The sequence below is a fragment of the Medicago sativa genome, chromosome 4 (genome assembly GCF_051527215.1).
Source record: "Medicago sativa cultivar Bolivia chromosome 4, Bolivia_mono, whole genome shotgun sequence".
In the NCBI taxonomy this organism is placed as follows: domain Eukaryota; kingdom Viridiplantae; phylum Streptophyta; class Magnoliopsida; order Fabales; family Fabaceae; genus Medicago; species Medicago sativa.
The window spans coordinates 29,164,737-29,180,136 of NC_140752.1; the positions used below are offsets into that span (position 1 = coordinate 29,164,737).

At 33.9% G+C, this 15,400-nt stretch overlaps 2 protein-coding genes across 2 annotated transcripts; both read left to right on the forward strand.

The window, feature by feature from the left end:
- The first annotated feature begins 9,435 nt into the window (after window positions 1-9,435).
- LOC146927579 (glutelin type-D 1-like) lies at window positions 9,436-11,751 on the forward strand. The gene is made up of 3 exons (XM_085700842.1): window positions 9,436-9,707; window positions 10,652-11,372; window positions 11,490-11,751. Exons 1-3 carry the CDS (start codon window positions 9,512-9,514, stop codon window positions 11,641-11,643), a joined length of 1,071 nt encoding a protein of 356 aa, XP_085556968.1. The 5' UTR covers window positions 9,436-9,511; the 3' UTR covers window positions 11,644-11,751.
- A 2,414-nt stretch (window positions 11,752-14,165) lies between these two features.
- On the forward strand, window positions 14,166-14,912 carry LOC146927580 (uncharacterized). The gene has a single exon (XM_085707094.1). It carries the CDS (start codon window positions 14,166-14,168, stop codon window positions 14,910-14,912), a length of 747 nt encoding a protein of 248 aa, XP_085563220.1.
- The last annotated feature ends 488 nt before the right edge of the window (window positions 14,913-15,400 follow it).

Here is a 15,400-nt window from a genome sequence, read left to right on the forward strand (position 1 = left end):
CCATAAATAAATATTCTGTTCACATATTGATTACAAATTTAAGTAAACCAGACATTTACAATTCATACATCAACTTGATCTGTGATTAGTGAGCTGCCATGGTCACATTCCTCAGAAGGGGGATATTGCCAAGATGTACATTGACTGTTGTATCCGAAAATAAATATTACTCTCTTTTCAAATAACCTAAGCACAAGCCAGCTATTTTACTTTAGTAAATGAGTGAGTAAATAAGTATTCTAAATGCTATAAATTTATACAAAACTAATTTATTTACCCGGCGTTGCCCAGGTTAGACATATAATTAAGAATGAGTGAAATTCGCTATGTATGGTATCCGAATTTTTTGTTACAAAATTACTTTCATATATTGATACTTATTTTCTCCCCCCTCCCATAAAAAACATACTCTTAATATCTTTTAATTTGAAATTGTTTTTAGATTTTTTTTAGAACCTGGTTTAAAAAAAAACAATAACAAAGAGAAATAATGCTCTTAAAAGTGATCTTTTTTAAAAGTTATAACGAACAACCCCATAGACCCTGTTTGTAACAAATTTAAATAAAAATGATTTTGACATTCAATAATTTAGAGATTTTTTTTGTTAGATAATAAAGTATCGAGCTTAAGTTATTGGGCCTTTATATTAGTAAGTTAGAGTCCATTAGGTTTTATTACCTATTCTTTTATAACCTTTTGTAATGTTAAGCTATTGTCATTCTATGAAACCCTAGCCGTCTTTGTCGTTCTTATTCTTTCTTTCTTTATTTTGTATCTTTATTGTTAACATTTTTTACTATTAATTAACATTAAAAAATAATCAGAGCATGTTTGACATTCAAAAATCATACTGGTATTTAACTTTCAAAAATAGTGTTTGGTAATATGAATTTTTTAGTGGATATGATAAAAATTCTAAGAAAAAAATCAGTTTAAAAAATAGCAAATTTTCCTTCAATTTTTTCTTAACAAATTTGTAAATTCAAAAACAAATAAAAAAACTACATTTATTGAAACAAATAATATTGAAATTGAAGTAGCCATTAATTCATTAAACAAAAAATTATTTAACAAATGAAAATTTACCACGGTTTAGTTTTTTTTTTTTGAGAGAAACACAGTTTAGGGTTTGCTATATATAGCCGGGTTTGCATGGAAATTAGGGTATTGTTTGTAAACGTATTAAGGCCCCGTTTGGATTGGCTTATTTTGAGCTTATGTGGGCTTATCTACTCCCATAAGCCTTTTTAAAGGTGTTTGGGTAAATAAATAAAAATAGCTTATCATAGTTTCATGAGCTGCTTATGCCATATTTTAATAAGCCTAAATTTTCAGCTTACCCTCCGGCTTAACAAGGAGCTTATGAATTTATGTAACCTCCTTCGATTCTCTCTGGATCCACTTTTTCAAAACATATATTTTAATTATAATGTTAGTTATCTTTAGCTGTGCATGAGTAACAAAATTGCTATATACTTATCTTACTAAAGTAACACACGTAACTAAGATTTTTTTTATTTTTTTTTAAGGAAGATTTTTATTATTTTTTTGTTACGTAACAAAATGAAATTGAATAAAAAAAAACAAACTTAACTTGTCTTTTTTTGGAAACAAATTGTACACTAATATCTATATATAATTATAATTAATATATTATAATATTGTTTTTTACATCTTGATTAATATTATCAAAAAAAATCTTGATAATTGTGGTTCGATTCTTTGATTTTTTTTAAATTAAAAATGTTTAAAATTTCGATAATTGCTTATGTAATGTCACACATCCAAACACTTCAATTTATGTAAGTACTTTTTAGTTTACATATCCAAACATAAATAGCTTATCAAGTATAAGAGCTTATGATGTAAGCTCTAATGTTATAAGCCCTAATGCTATAAGCATCTATATAAGCTGTTTATCCAAACGGGGCCTAAATAAGCGTACAACAACTTGTCAAAAAAAAGTCGACAAAAACAATAGATATATACAAACGATGACACAACATGATATGAATGAAAAGCTTATCAGTGAGGAGAAATATTTGGGATTCCTGCATTTTAGAGGAAAATTGTTAGGTTAAATTAGTGCGCTGCATTTTAGATGGAATTTGTTAGGTTAAATTGCTGCTAACCTAATGCAGCATTTTAGAGAGAAATTATTAGGTTAAGTTGCTGCAGACCTAATAAAATTAATAAATAAGGATAAATCAAAACGAGCATTTAAATTTCTACTTTTTGTAAAAAAAAAAAAAAAAAACTACTTCAAAAAAATCCAAAATCTTAAAGTGAACTAAAGAATAAAAATGAGTTTTATATGATTAAGCATCAATACCTAAAACGATTTTGCAAACATAGATCTAAGAGATGAAATAAGAAGGAAAGAGAAATAGAAACACATAAACGAATTAAACATTGAAATCAAACCTCAAGATCATTATACAAAGTTCCCAAACAAGTGGATTGATCTAGAAGTTTAGTCTTCAATTGAAGGTTTGCACAAAACAACGAAATTCAATATTAAACACTGTTTATAATCTCTTTATAGGTTAACCTAGGTTAGTGAGAAGGTCTAACCAAGAGGGTGGCTCAAGAGATATTAGTTAGTACAATAACAACTAATTGCATGAGTAAATGACTCAAAACCCTAAATAAATTTCTGAACTACAATAATTTGCATTTTGACGATCAAAACATCTAACTTCACATCCAACACACGGAAGTTGTAGATATGCTTCTTAGCTTCCCACTACATGCTCACACATTGCAATCAATTAAGTTTAGTTTAACTAAGAATTTCAATATGGTCAAGATGGAGTAAAATCCAAAAAATAACTAAGAATATCAATAATGCCCGATAAAGACCCAAAAATAATACACTATGCCAAAAATTATTTAGGCTTAATTGCACTTTTTCCCCCTATATTTTGCTAATTGTGCGATTTTGCACCCCCTCTTTTTTTTAGCAATTTTGCACCCCATGTTTTGCCAATTGTGTTTTGTTCAAAATCATCATTAAAAGAGGGAAAAGGGACAAAAGATGTGTAATATCTCGCCTGTCAGTATCGGTATATTACCAGTCGATCGTGTCAGAGGATTAAAGTTTATGTTCAATAAGTTTAATGGAAAATATTTATTACATGATGTCAGCTCATTACGTAATAAATATCAGAGTCGGATTTAACACGTTTAAAGGCAAGGGCATAATGGTAATTTCACACTAAAGGATATTTATTTTGAAGTGTGGCCAAAATATCTCATTTTTCCCTTTTCTTTCTCTCTCTAGGGTTGAAGTTAGAGAACTTCTCTCCCTTCTCTCTTCTCCCTCACGCCCTCCTTCTCTCTTTCTCTTCCTCAATCTTTCTCAAAACTTCTCCCAAATCAAGGTATGTGTTATGCAAGCTTCCTTCAAGGTTTTAAGGTGATTGGAAACTTGCCATGGGTTGTGATTACTACTCTTTCTCTTCACCAAGAGATTCTCAAGGAAAGATTTAAGAACTAAGGTTTGGTTTTGATCAAGAAGCTGTATGATGAGTCTTTTGCTTGGGATTGAAAAGTAAGCAAGAAATAACTATGGAATGGGTGGAAGCTTTGGAGTTACCTTGAAGGATAGAGTTAGGGCTTGTTTGTTGGTAAGTTGGAAGATGGTTCAAGCTAGGGTTTCTACATAATCAAGAACTATGGTACTTGGATTGCAAGAAAGAATAGCAAGTTTGAAAGTTATGATCAAAGAAAGCAATTAACCAAGAGCTAGGGTTTTGGTAGCTTGAGCTTGGGAGTCTTGTGCAGCCTTATTTATGTGAGTTCCTTAGATAGTTCCCACCTTGGGATTATGTGTTTAAGCTTGCAATGAAAACTATATAATTTTTCTAGGGTTTAAGTGTAGAAGTTATCCCTTTTCATGCCATGCATCTTTATACTTGTGAATACTTGTTTAATGGTTGTTTTACAAGTTCCATATGACTTCTAGCACCACAATATGTCTTGGGATGTCTTGTATTGAGGTTTTTGGGTTAAAAACACCATTTTTGCAGGTCTGGACTATCATAACTCGCAACGGCGAGCAATCACTCGCCATGGCAAGCAAACACCACCGAAAGAGGTGTTTACTCGCCATGAACTCGCAGTGGCGAGTAAGTAACTCGCAGTGGCGAGTAGGTGAACTCGCAGTGGCGAGTAACATGGGTGGCAGCACCCTGTTTGCCACTTCAGGCCCCTTTCGCCTCCGTTCGGTCCAGTCTTCTTCGAGCATTCTTTTACAGTAATAAATCCCTCAATACATGATTCCAAGGCATGGTCTTTAAAATGTTCTCTTGATCATTCAACAAGTATTTGTAGTGTATAATTAAGCATGGCGTAAAAGAATTATGGCATGAGTTTAACGGGTAGCAAGCAATAGCTAAAGCGGGAATAACTAGAGCCTCGACATAGTAGTCGAGAACTATAGCGATAGCAAGAATCACTAGGGTGATTAGGAGCGAAGTATGTTATCTTCGCACATGATTATGATAGGCATAGCAAGCATCTAGTCGTGGATTGATAAGTTATTTCTCTCCACCATGTTATGAACAAGTAAGAGTTTACCACTAATCGGTTCGATTAAAATTCTGAGGTAAACAATCAAGTATGTACATGTTTAACTTATGTATACGACAAGACTATGACTTAATAAGTGTAGGTGGCATGTCTCTTGCTATCCACATCAGGGGGATACAAGGGGTTCTCTTAATGAGAACGATTCAAGCCGTAAGGGACCCGCATGTCACCGAGTAAACAAGACGTAGGTGTTCGTGTCTCTTGTTATCCACGCTAGGGGGGTACGAGAGGTTCTCGACCTAAGGGGAACGGTTTAAGCCGCAAGGGACCCACACGACACCGAGGGAGTCCGATGTACGTACATCGGTCATGTATGGGAATGTTCTCGGGGTTACTCCACCCGGGACTATCCGTAAAATGAATCAAGATAATAACTGTTTGTTCAACGCTAACCAATAAATGAACTTAGATACGATTATGTTTATCATGATTATGATTATGTTATGTTATGCTCATGATCGAGCCCATGTATGATTATGTTTAAGAACAAGTTATGTATAGAGCAAGCTATGAACAAGATACCGTTGACGATCTTAGTTTTCCCCTAATCGTCCGGTTTAGTATCGTGTCATGATTATGTTGTGTTTAGGCCTCGATACATAAAGTGTATTCTTGGCAATGCGGTTTTAGGTTCCCCCTCGATCGCCATGACACGTATAGGATGTGAAGCCTATAACAAGTTAAGATAAGACTATGACGGCTCTAGTATGCACTACCGTCTAAGTATGCAAGTCCCCACACACGTATAATCAACCGGCAGGTTGTATTGTAGACACGTGGTGACCGTAGGTTTTCCCTTGAGGTTGCCTATAGCCTAGGATTTAGCGGAACTCACTGAGACATTATGTCTCATCCCAATCCTTATTTGTTTCAGATAAGCAGGATGTTTATGCATGATCGGAGCCGGATGGAAATTACGTCAAGGGTTCGTTCGTAAAGCTGCAGGGCGATATGAACATTAAGGATGTAATTTTTATGTATGGATGAATGTATTGTATTATGATTTATACGAACGTGACTTGATGTAAATATTATTCATACGGGAAAAATTTTATGTTGTATATTTTAATGTATCATGTACTAATATTAACGCACGTGCCAGACTTTCTAGATACGTCTGGTATGGGTGTTACAAGATGGGGTGTAAAATCGCTCAAAAAAAAAGAAGAGGGGGTGCAAAATCGCACAATTAGCAAAAAGATAGGGGACAAAAGTGCAATTGACCACAAAGATGGGGTGCAAAATCAGAAAGGGGGCAAAAAGATGGGGTGCAAAATCGCTCAAAAAAAAAAGAGGGGGTGCAAAATCGCACAATTAGCAAAAGATAGGGGGAAAAAGTGCAATTAAACCAATTATTTATTATGCACTACCCAAAAGTCGAACACCAAGATGTCTCTATCTTCGCTTAATTGTATATCCATATTATTGTAAAATAAATTTGGTAAGTAAGAAAAAAAAATATGGCGAGACCAAAGTTATCTTTAGAAAATTGTGAGTAAGTATCCACAATCAAACTAAAACCGGTCACATGTACTCCACTAACTATATCAAACATAAATTTCTAAAAATAAATTAGTGGAGTAAGTTTAGTTTAATTGATTGTGAGTAACTTATCCATAATTTTTTAAAAGTAACCTATAATTTACCATAAAACATTTTTTTAAACAATGACAGAGAAAATATTTGTTTTAAGGGTCATGTTAACTTGTGCCTAGGGCACAAGTTAAGGATCTAAAAAAAGAAATAAAACATGAGTTTTGTAGTGAAAAGATAAGTTTTTAAACTTTCAAAGCATTGAATGCACAATTTCCAAAAATTAGTTTCTACAATTGACTTCTAAACTTGTGCCTTAAGGGCACAAGTTAACATTTCCCTTTATATTATTATGACATGAAAACTGAATTAGCCAACACACTCGGACACATCACTGAAACGTCATTAATGAGAGTGACACATCACCAAATATGACGGGTACTAAAAAAACAAAGAATTACAAAACATGGGAACTAAAATGATGATTTTAAAAATATAGGGATTAAAATTTTGATTAAGTTAAAATAGGGGGACCAAAATTGCATTTTACCCTATGTAATATCGATTTTTTCATGAATTCCTTCTCGGGAGTTGGCAGCATTAGAAGAAAATTTGCGCTTCTCAAGCGACATCTACTCTAGTTCGTCTCTTCTTCCTCATTTTTCCCCTTCTTCATCTTTCAATTTCATCTAACACCATCCCAAGATTCCACTTTCTTCGCAGTCAAAGATTTCCTCCTCCACAATCTCGACGCATTATTCGTTTTCGCTGCTAATCACTCCACTTTCCAAAAACTTGACTTGGTCAAGGTTAGGGTTATCTACGCACTCATTCTACGTTAATTATTTTTGTAGAGTTGAAATAATTAATAGGGAAATGTTAAAGAGTGTGTAACATCCCAGACTGCTTACAGGATTGCCGACTAACCCCACAAACCAACACGAGTCTTTTCAGCATGCTTTGTCCTCACTCACATGCTTACCGGGAAACTTCCCGGTAGGTCACCCATCCTAGTACTACTCCAAGCCAAGCACGCTTAAGTGTGGAGTTCCTATGGATTGAGCTCCCGAAAAGAAGATGCATCTTGTTGATATGGATAGTACCTAACAATTCTTATAAGCCTTCCTTCAACCATGTAGTCCCATACCTACACGGCCTCCGGATCCCTCTCATTCCGATGTGATTCGGTTCCTCCTATCAACGTGGGGTCATCCTGTAACAGCCCGGTGGTCCGACTCATCCCGCTTAAGTCCGGGGCCGGCCTGGCTCCGCCACTGTTACTGGGCCACGTTGTGGGTGTTACATGCCCACCAGCTTCCACCTGGTTCGTCCCCGAACCACACCGTACTGGGAGAGGTCTGCTCTGATACCAAGTGTAACATCCCAGACTGCTTACAGGATTGCCGACTAACCCCACAAACCAACACGAGTCTTTTCAGCATGCTTTGTCCTCACTCACATGCTTACCGGGAAACTTCCCGGTAGGTCACCCATCCTAGTACTACTCCAAGCCAAGCACGCTTAACTGTGGAGTTCCTATGGATTGAGCTCCCGAAAAGAAGATGCATCTTGTTGATATGGGTAGTACCTAACAATTCTTATAAGCCTTCCTTCAACCATGTAGTCCCATACCTACACGGCCTCTGGATCCCTCTCATTCAGATGTGATTCGGTTCCTCCTATCAACGTGGGATCATCCTGTAACAGCCCGGTGGTCCGACTCATCCCGCTTAAGTCCGGGGCCGGCCTGGCTCCGCCACTGTTACTGGGCCACGTTGTGGGTGTTACAGAGTGCCCTTAGGATATTGGTTAAGAGGATAAAAATAAAAATATTGCATTGAGAAATGATGAAAAGTGATGAATTTAAAAATAAAAAAAGGTTAATAGTGTTTTACCCCCTGTAATATATGGAATTTTCTGTTTGGATTTCGTCCTTTTGAAAGAAAAAATTCCGGAATATCCACCTCCCCCATCCAACTCAGCAGCATCTGATAGGTGGCGCTAACTTGGCATTTTTTTTAATAGGCCATGTGTAAAAAAGGCTTTCCACATCATATTTTATTTTTTAATATAAATAAATTTATATTACTTTTTAAAAAAAAACAAATTTAAACGATTTTTTTTATTTTTCAAAATTAATTTTCTGATTTTTTTAAAATTGTTTTTAATTTTTAAATTAGTATAAATTCATTTATAATAATTTTTAATTTTAAAAATAAATTGGCACAAATGCCACGTGTACCCTTAAAAAAATAAAAAACAAAAAATTGGCCATGTGTAAAAAAGGCTTTCCATATCATATTTTATTTTTTAATATAAATGAATTTATATTACTTTTTTTAAAAAATTCAAATTTTAACGATTTTTTTATTTTTGAAAATTATTTTTCAGATTTTTTTTAAAATTGTTTTTAATTTTTAAATTAATATAAATTCATTTATAATATTTTTTTATTTTTAAAAAAAATAGGAACAAATGCCACATGTACCCTTAAAAAAAATAAAAAACTAAATTAATTTTCAGATTTTTTTAAAATTGTTTTTAATTTTTAAATTAATATAAATTCATTTATAATATTTTTTTTATTTTTTTTTTAAAAATAAGCACAAATGCCACATGTACCCTTAAAAAAATAAAAAAACAATTAATTATACAGTCAGCGCGCCACATAATCAAATATGCACTGTCAGCGTGCCACTCAGTGTGTCACGTTTGCAAATATGCACAGTCAGATTGGGGAGGATGGACGGTTGGACGATGGACGAGATCGTGAAACTGATCGGTTTGAAGAACAATTGCACCTTATGTGGAGTGTTCCGTTGGCAGGCACTGGATCGAGGCGCGACATTCCTGAAAGCAGATAAAGTGGTGATCGGACACAATGCCGACGGTCTTCTGGGAAAAAAAAAATTACGATGACAAATTCCAAACCGAAAATTTCACATGGAGTAAACCGGAAATGACTTATATTAAGGGGGTAAAACAATATTAACCCAAAAAAAATTTAAAAAAATATTATGGAATCCATGCAAATCTGGTACTTTTAGTTTCCGCTTATGTCTATAGTTGATAAAAAAAAAAAAAAAACGATAAAAGAAAACAGAAAAAAGATAAGAGTAAAATGAAAGCATCCTAATCCAAATTTAAGTTCACCCCTTTTGTTACTTGCTGTTATTATCTTTCAAAAATATTATTTAGTTTAAGCCTATCGTAATTACTGGATAATAACAAGTTTTAATAGCGGATTAACACCATGCAGTTTGTTACACTTTACCTATAAATACACCAAACCACATGCACTCAAAAACACATCAAATTTTTCTCTTCAAATTTTTTCCTTTGCTTTGCTTTTTCGTGTGATCGTTCGATTTTGTTTTGGTTGCTATGGATATTGATCTTTCTCCTCAATTGGCTAAGAAAGTGTACGGTGATGATGGTGGATCCTACTATGCTTGGTCTCCTTCTGAACTTCTCATGTTGCGTGAAGGTAACATTGGTGCTGCCAAGTTAGCTCTTGAGAAGAATGGTTTTGCTGTTCCTAGGTATTCTGACTCTTCTAAGGTTGCTTATGTTCTTCAAGGTAACCAAAGTTTCATCTTTTTATTTGATTTGATGATAATTATTTGTTTTCCAATTATGATAAAGTTGTGAAGCATATACACTCCTCGGATTAGCCGTGTCCCGAAGTTGTGAAGCATATACACTCCTCGGATTAGCTTATGTGATTTTCTCAAATTATTGGCAGTGTTGGTGTGTCCGTGTTGTGTTCGGAGTGTCTGTGTCGTATCCATACTTCATAGTGATAAAAGTGTTTTTAATTGTTTTTATGTTGTTCCCTCGATTATAGTAATGATACCAATTTGGGGTAAATAGTTTTGATGAAAGACATATTAGGTCTCTAACTCGACTCGACATAAAAAATAATTTTATTAAAGTTTTTATTTGGCATGATCATGTCTGATGTATGTGCTTCATAAATCATATTTATTATTTTTGGATTATTTTTTAAGGGTCTATTTTTATGGATTATAAAAAAAGCGATTAAGATACTTGTAAGTTAGAGATTAATGTTTAGAGTTTTTTTTAAGAAGTAGAAGTTGTTGTGTTTGTATACCAGAATAAAAATCACTTAAAAAAAAAAAAAAAGCAATGATTTTCTGAGAAGCTACTAAAAACACTTCTAATTTGAAGTAGTTTTTCCATTATCGTCTTTTAAATATTTGTAACAAACAGATGGAATTTTCTAAAAGTGATTATTTTGCTCAAAACAAGTGATTTTTTCATGACAAAAGCTATAACAAACGGGCTATAAATATGCATGTACAGATTCTGAAAAATCTAGTTTGAATTTGTTCTTGTGGTATGGTTTAAAAAACGTTGTTTCATACATCATGGTTTCAATTTTAACTTATTTTTTGTGTTTTGAATATTTTATTTTGTATTGGATACTGCTTTTGTGATTACCAATATTGATAGTATAATAGAATTGTTGAGATACTTAACGGTGAAGATTTGATGAAATAGGAAGTGGAGTTGCTGGAATTGTGCTACCGGAATCAGAAGAGAAGGTTGTTGAAATTAAGGAGGGTGATGCATTAGCACTCCCCTTTGGTGTTGTGACATGGTGGTACAACAAAGAGGACACTGAGTTGGTTGTTCTGTTCCTCGGCGATACTTCAAAAGCACACAAAGCTGGTGAGTTTACTGATTTTTTCCTCACTGGTCCTAATGGAATCTTTACCGGCTTTTCAACTGAGTTTGTCGGAAGGGCTTGGGACTTGGACGAGAACAATGTGAAGACACTCGTTGGAAACCAGTCTGCTAAAGGGATTGTGAAGCTCGACGGAAAAATAAGCCTTCCTCAGCCTAAAGAGGAACACAAGAAAGGCATGGCTTTGAACTGTCTGGAGGCACCATTGGATGTCGATATTAAGAATGGTGGAAGGGTTGTTGTCTTGAACACCAAGAACCTTCCTTTGGTCGGCGAGGTTGGTTTAGGAGCTGACCTTGTGAGGATTGATGGAAGATCCATGTGCTCTCCTGGATTCTCTTGTGATTCTGCTTTACAGGTTACTTACATTGTTAGGGGGAGTGGCCGTGTACAAGTTGTTGGTGTTGATGGTAAGAGAGTTTTGGAGACAACTTTGAAGGCTGGAGATTTGTTCATTGTGCCGAGGTTTTTCGTTGTCTCGAAAATCGCTGACAATGATGGAATGGAGTGGTTCTCTATCATCACTACCCCTAAGTGAGTTTTTCTTACCTTTAAGTCAAATTGCAGATACTGTATATTCGTTTACTTGTTACTCGTTCTCGGCATAGTATACTTATAATTTCTTACTGGTTATGATTGTTGTTTTTTCAGTCCTGTATTTACACACATGGCTGGAAGTTCTTCGGTGTGGAAGGCGCTATCACCTACAGTTCTGCAAGCTGCTTTCAATGTCGATCCAGAAGTTGAGAAACTCTTCCGTTCTAAGAGGACTGCTGATGCCATTTTCTTCCCTCCTCCAAATTAAAGTAGAATGGAATTAAGTTTTTTTTTTTTTTTTAATGGCGATGAAAATAAGCTGTTATAGACAATAGTTTTTATCTAGTTTATAAAGTTTCTGCACTTTTATTTTGGATTTATTAGGAGTTGATTGCCTCAATTGATTTTTGGGTTGACCTCTATTTTGATCTTTGTTTATATTGCTGCCTTAGATATAGTTATTTTTCTGTCTATAAGATACAATTTTTGCATAATGAATACTAATATAGAAAGAAGACAGTAGACAGCTGAAAAAACTTCAATGAAGTATAAGTTTGGACGAATGATCTCTCGCATGGGCTTGAATTCAAAGCTAGTTTTGGATTCGTGTTCTTTGAATATGCGATAGTTTAATTTCTCTGCACCTAGGCTAATTGTGATGCATTCGTAGCAACGTTTTTGACCATGTCTTTTTCGTGATTAGACTAAACGTTGGGAACTTGTTTCTTTGACTCAAAATGTTGGGAAATTCAGGAACTTCAAATTTAGAGGATCTAATAAATATCGAAGTAGTTTACAGTTGATAAGTTGAGAATAAATACTGAATTCACGAGGCTATACTCACCATTTCATTATGAAATCTAATTAACTATGATTATGGAACAAGCGTCACGAAACCAATATTAATCTTAAAAAATACCTTTCTGAAGCAAAGCTCTTAAACTAATTATGAAGTTAGCTTTTGGACTTGATAAAAACTTGGAAATCTTTATAATCTTAGATCGTATTTCAAGCGGGAGAACGAATGAAATCGAATAAGGACAACATGAAGGCAACTGGAGATATCAATAAAACCTGTGAAACCGGCTAACTAAGTTCCGTGATTATCCCTAATGAGACGACTACGAGCAGGATTAACGACTGTAGCATTAATAATCTGATAAGAGATTGAGGGAGGCGGAATTGTCGTTAGAGAATTGAATTACCATTCATTTTTAACAAAGACATTCTGAATTCTGCAATTGATATCATGAATAACCACATAATTAAACTTAGAACAAAGAGTACCAATATTACTCCAATTTATGAACCAAAATGAGAAATTTCCCGAGACAATGCTCATGTATTGAAACCATGTTTTAAAACTTCTTTGGCTTTAAAACTTGAGCTCCAAAAACAAGATCCTGCAACACTCTCTGTGTCAATGAAATTTGTTAGACTTATGTTGCATAGCATCTCAAATAAACTTACCAAAGAGGGAGGTGTTAGACTGAAATATTGTCCCAACTAACACGATGCAAACCTTTGAACATGCGATCTTTGGTAACTAAGTTCGGCAAATTATGCCAACGTCTCTGAATGTAGAGCCGTTGCAGTTCCTTTTTATTATCGGTGAAAAGATTAGGGTTTAAAGCGTACAACTTGGATTTAAATAAATAGGATTGAATTCAACACTTAGACTAAGTCAGCTTGCCTTGTTAGACAATTTATGCTTTCAGCTAGCAAGTCTATTTTTAACAATGAAATTGAAGTAATCTTTTTTGATTTTTTCTTTTTGTTAGACAACCTACTTCCACTTTTTGTTTATAGGGGTGCTCGTGGGGTGTATTATATATATAGAGTTAATTAAAATTTAGTTAGTTAGAGTTTTTTATTAGGTTAGTTAGTTTGTTAATGTCTCACAAGCTCTATATATATAGAGCATCTCATATACTCATTCATCATCTAAGATGATTCATCTTTTGATCAATATCATTTTCTATGAATTTTACTCTTGAGCTATAATGCTCTTTTATCTCTTTTTCTCTTAATACCTCAATATTCATATCTTATCCCAACTTGTCTTTGTAATTTTTATTTCGAGTATAGACTGGATTAGAAACTATGATAGGACTAACAATTCATTCCTTAAATTAGTGAAAAATAATAATTCAATTAATACATTTTTGCTATTTTTTTGCTACTTAAAACATTCAAAAATTGTAAAATTCAGATATTTAGTTTTAATAAAAAAAACATGTCATTCATTGTTTAAAAATTCTTCCACAATCGAAATAAAGTCGAAAAACAAATACATATATATACCATCTTAAACAAGTGTGAAAGGATTAAGAATCTCTCAATTTAAATAAAGAAATGAAAATTCTCACATTAGATATTGGTTTAATAGTTCAATAGGTTTTAGCCAAGGGATAAGAAGATTGAGGTCTTGAGTTTAAACCCGACCAAAGTAGACAAATTAAGGTAACAATTAAATTATTACTCCCTCCATGCTAAATTATAAGAAGTTTTGGACATTTCATCCTTATTAAGAAATGTAATTAATTTGTACGAGAAAGATGAGTTGTTTTACAAAATTGTTCTTAATAAATACTTTATTTGTTTCAAAATACATGTCGCAATTTTAAATGTGCACTATTCACATAGTTTTCTTTGACCATATTTTTTAACTAATATAAATACAAATGTTAACATGTAAGATGTTGTTTGATTTGTCTCGATGAATATTTTCAAAATATTAAAATCTTATAATTTTTTATTATATATAATTGAAGATATTAATAGTCAAAGATGTGTATTGGTATGTGTCTAGTAGTGGTTGACTGCGACATGTATTTTCTGGCATGGGAAGAGGAGAGTGTTACAGAGTGTGCGGTTTTGCTTTCTGACATTGTTTTGCAGGAAGACGTTCTTGACAGGTGGCGATGGGTTCCCGACCCCATCAACGGTTACACTGTTCGAGGGACCTATCAGTATCTCACATCATCTAATTCACCTATGGAGCAGCATATGTCTAATATGGTTTGGCTGAAGCAAGTCCCGTTGAAGGTTTCGGTCTTTGTGTGGAGACTTCTTCGCAACAGATTGCCAACAAAAGACAATTTGATACGCAGGAGTGTTCTTCAGTCAGCTGACAACGCTTGTGTTGGTGGTTGCGGCTGCCCGGAGTCGGCGACGCACATTCTTTTCCGATGCAACATCTTTGGTAGCTTGTGGTATCTCATTTATACATGGGTTGGTATTTCTTTCATTCCTCCTGAGCAGGTTGCTGATCATTTTCATCATTTTGGTCACTATGCTGGTTTACCTCGGTTTACTTATGCCTACCTTAAGGTTATTTGGCATGCTACTGTTTGGGTCCTTTGGAAGGAGAGAAATAACATGATTTTTAAGAATACAATTCAGGATTTCGGTAACCTATTAGAGTGTGTTAAGTTTTTGTCATTTTCATGGTTAAAATCTAAGCTACTCACTTCAGCTTTCAGTTATAACGACTGGTGGCGAAACCCTTTATTATGTATGGGTGTTAGGGAGTAGTTTTTTTTCTGGTTTTTTTCGTTGCACTTGATGGCAACAGACTCATAACGCTGTAATATTTTGGGTGGTTCTTCTCAGCACACCTTGTGCGGGATGAGCCACTTCTGTTGAGTTATATTTCATTTTGGCTTGTTCAAAAAAAATATGAGAAAGATAAATTAAAAAATCGAAAGAATTGAGAGTAATAATAAATAATAAAAACACTGATAATTTGAGACAAATTTTTGTTTCCAACACAACTTATAATTTAGGACGGAGTGAGTAACATTTACCATTAAAAAAATATAGTTTTAGTTTTTACGATTAATACAACTATAATTGAAATAAAAATAAATAGATTTATGGTAGAGGTACAAGTCCTTTTAGAAAAGAAAAAAAAATTAAGAAAAAAAGATTTATTTCGTACCACTTACGTTTTAAATATTTTTCGTAACATTTAGGTCATTTAAGTTATTTAATTGTACTCCCTCCGTCCCGGAATAACTGAC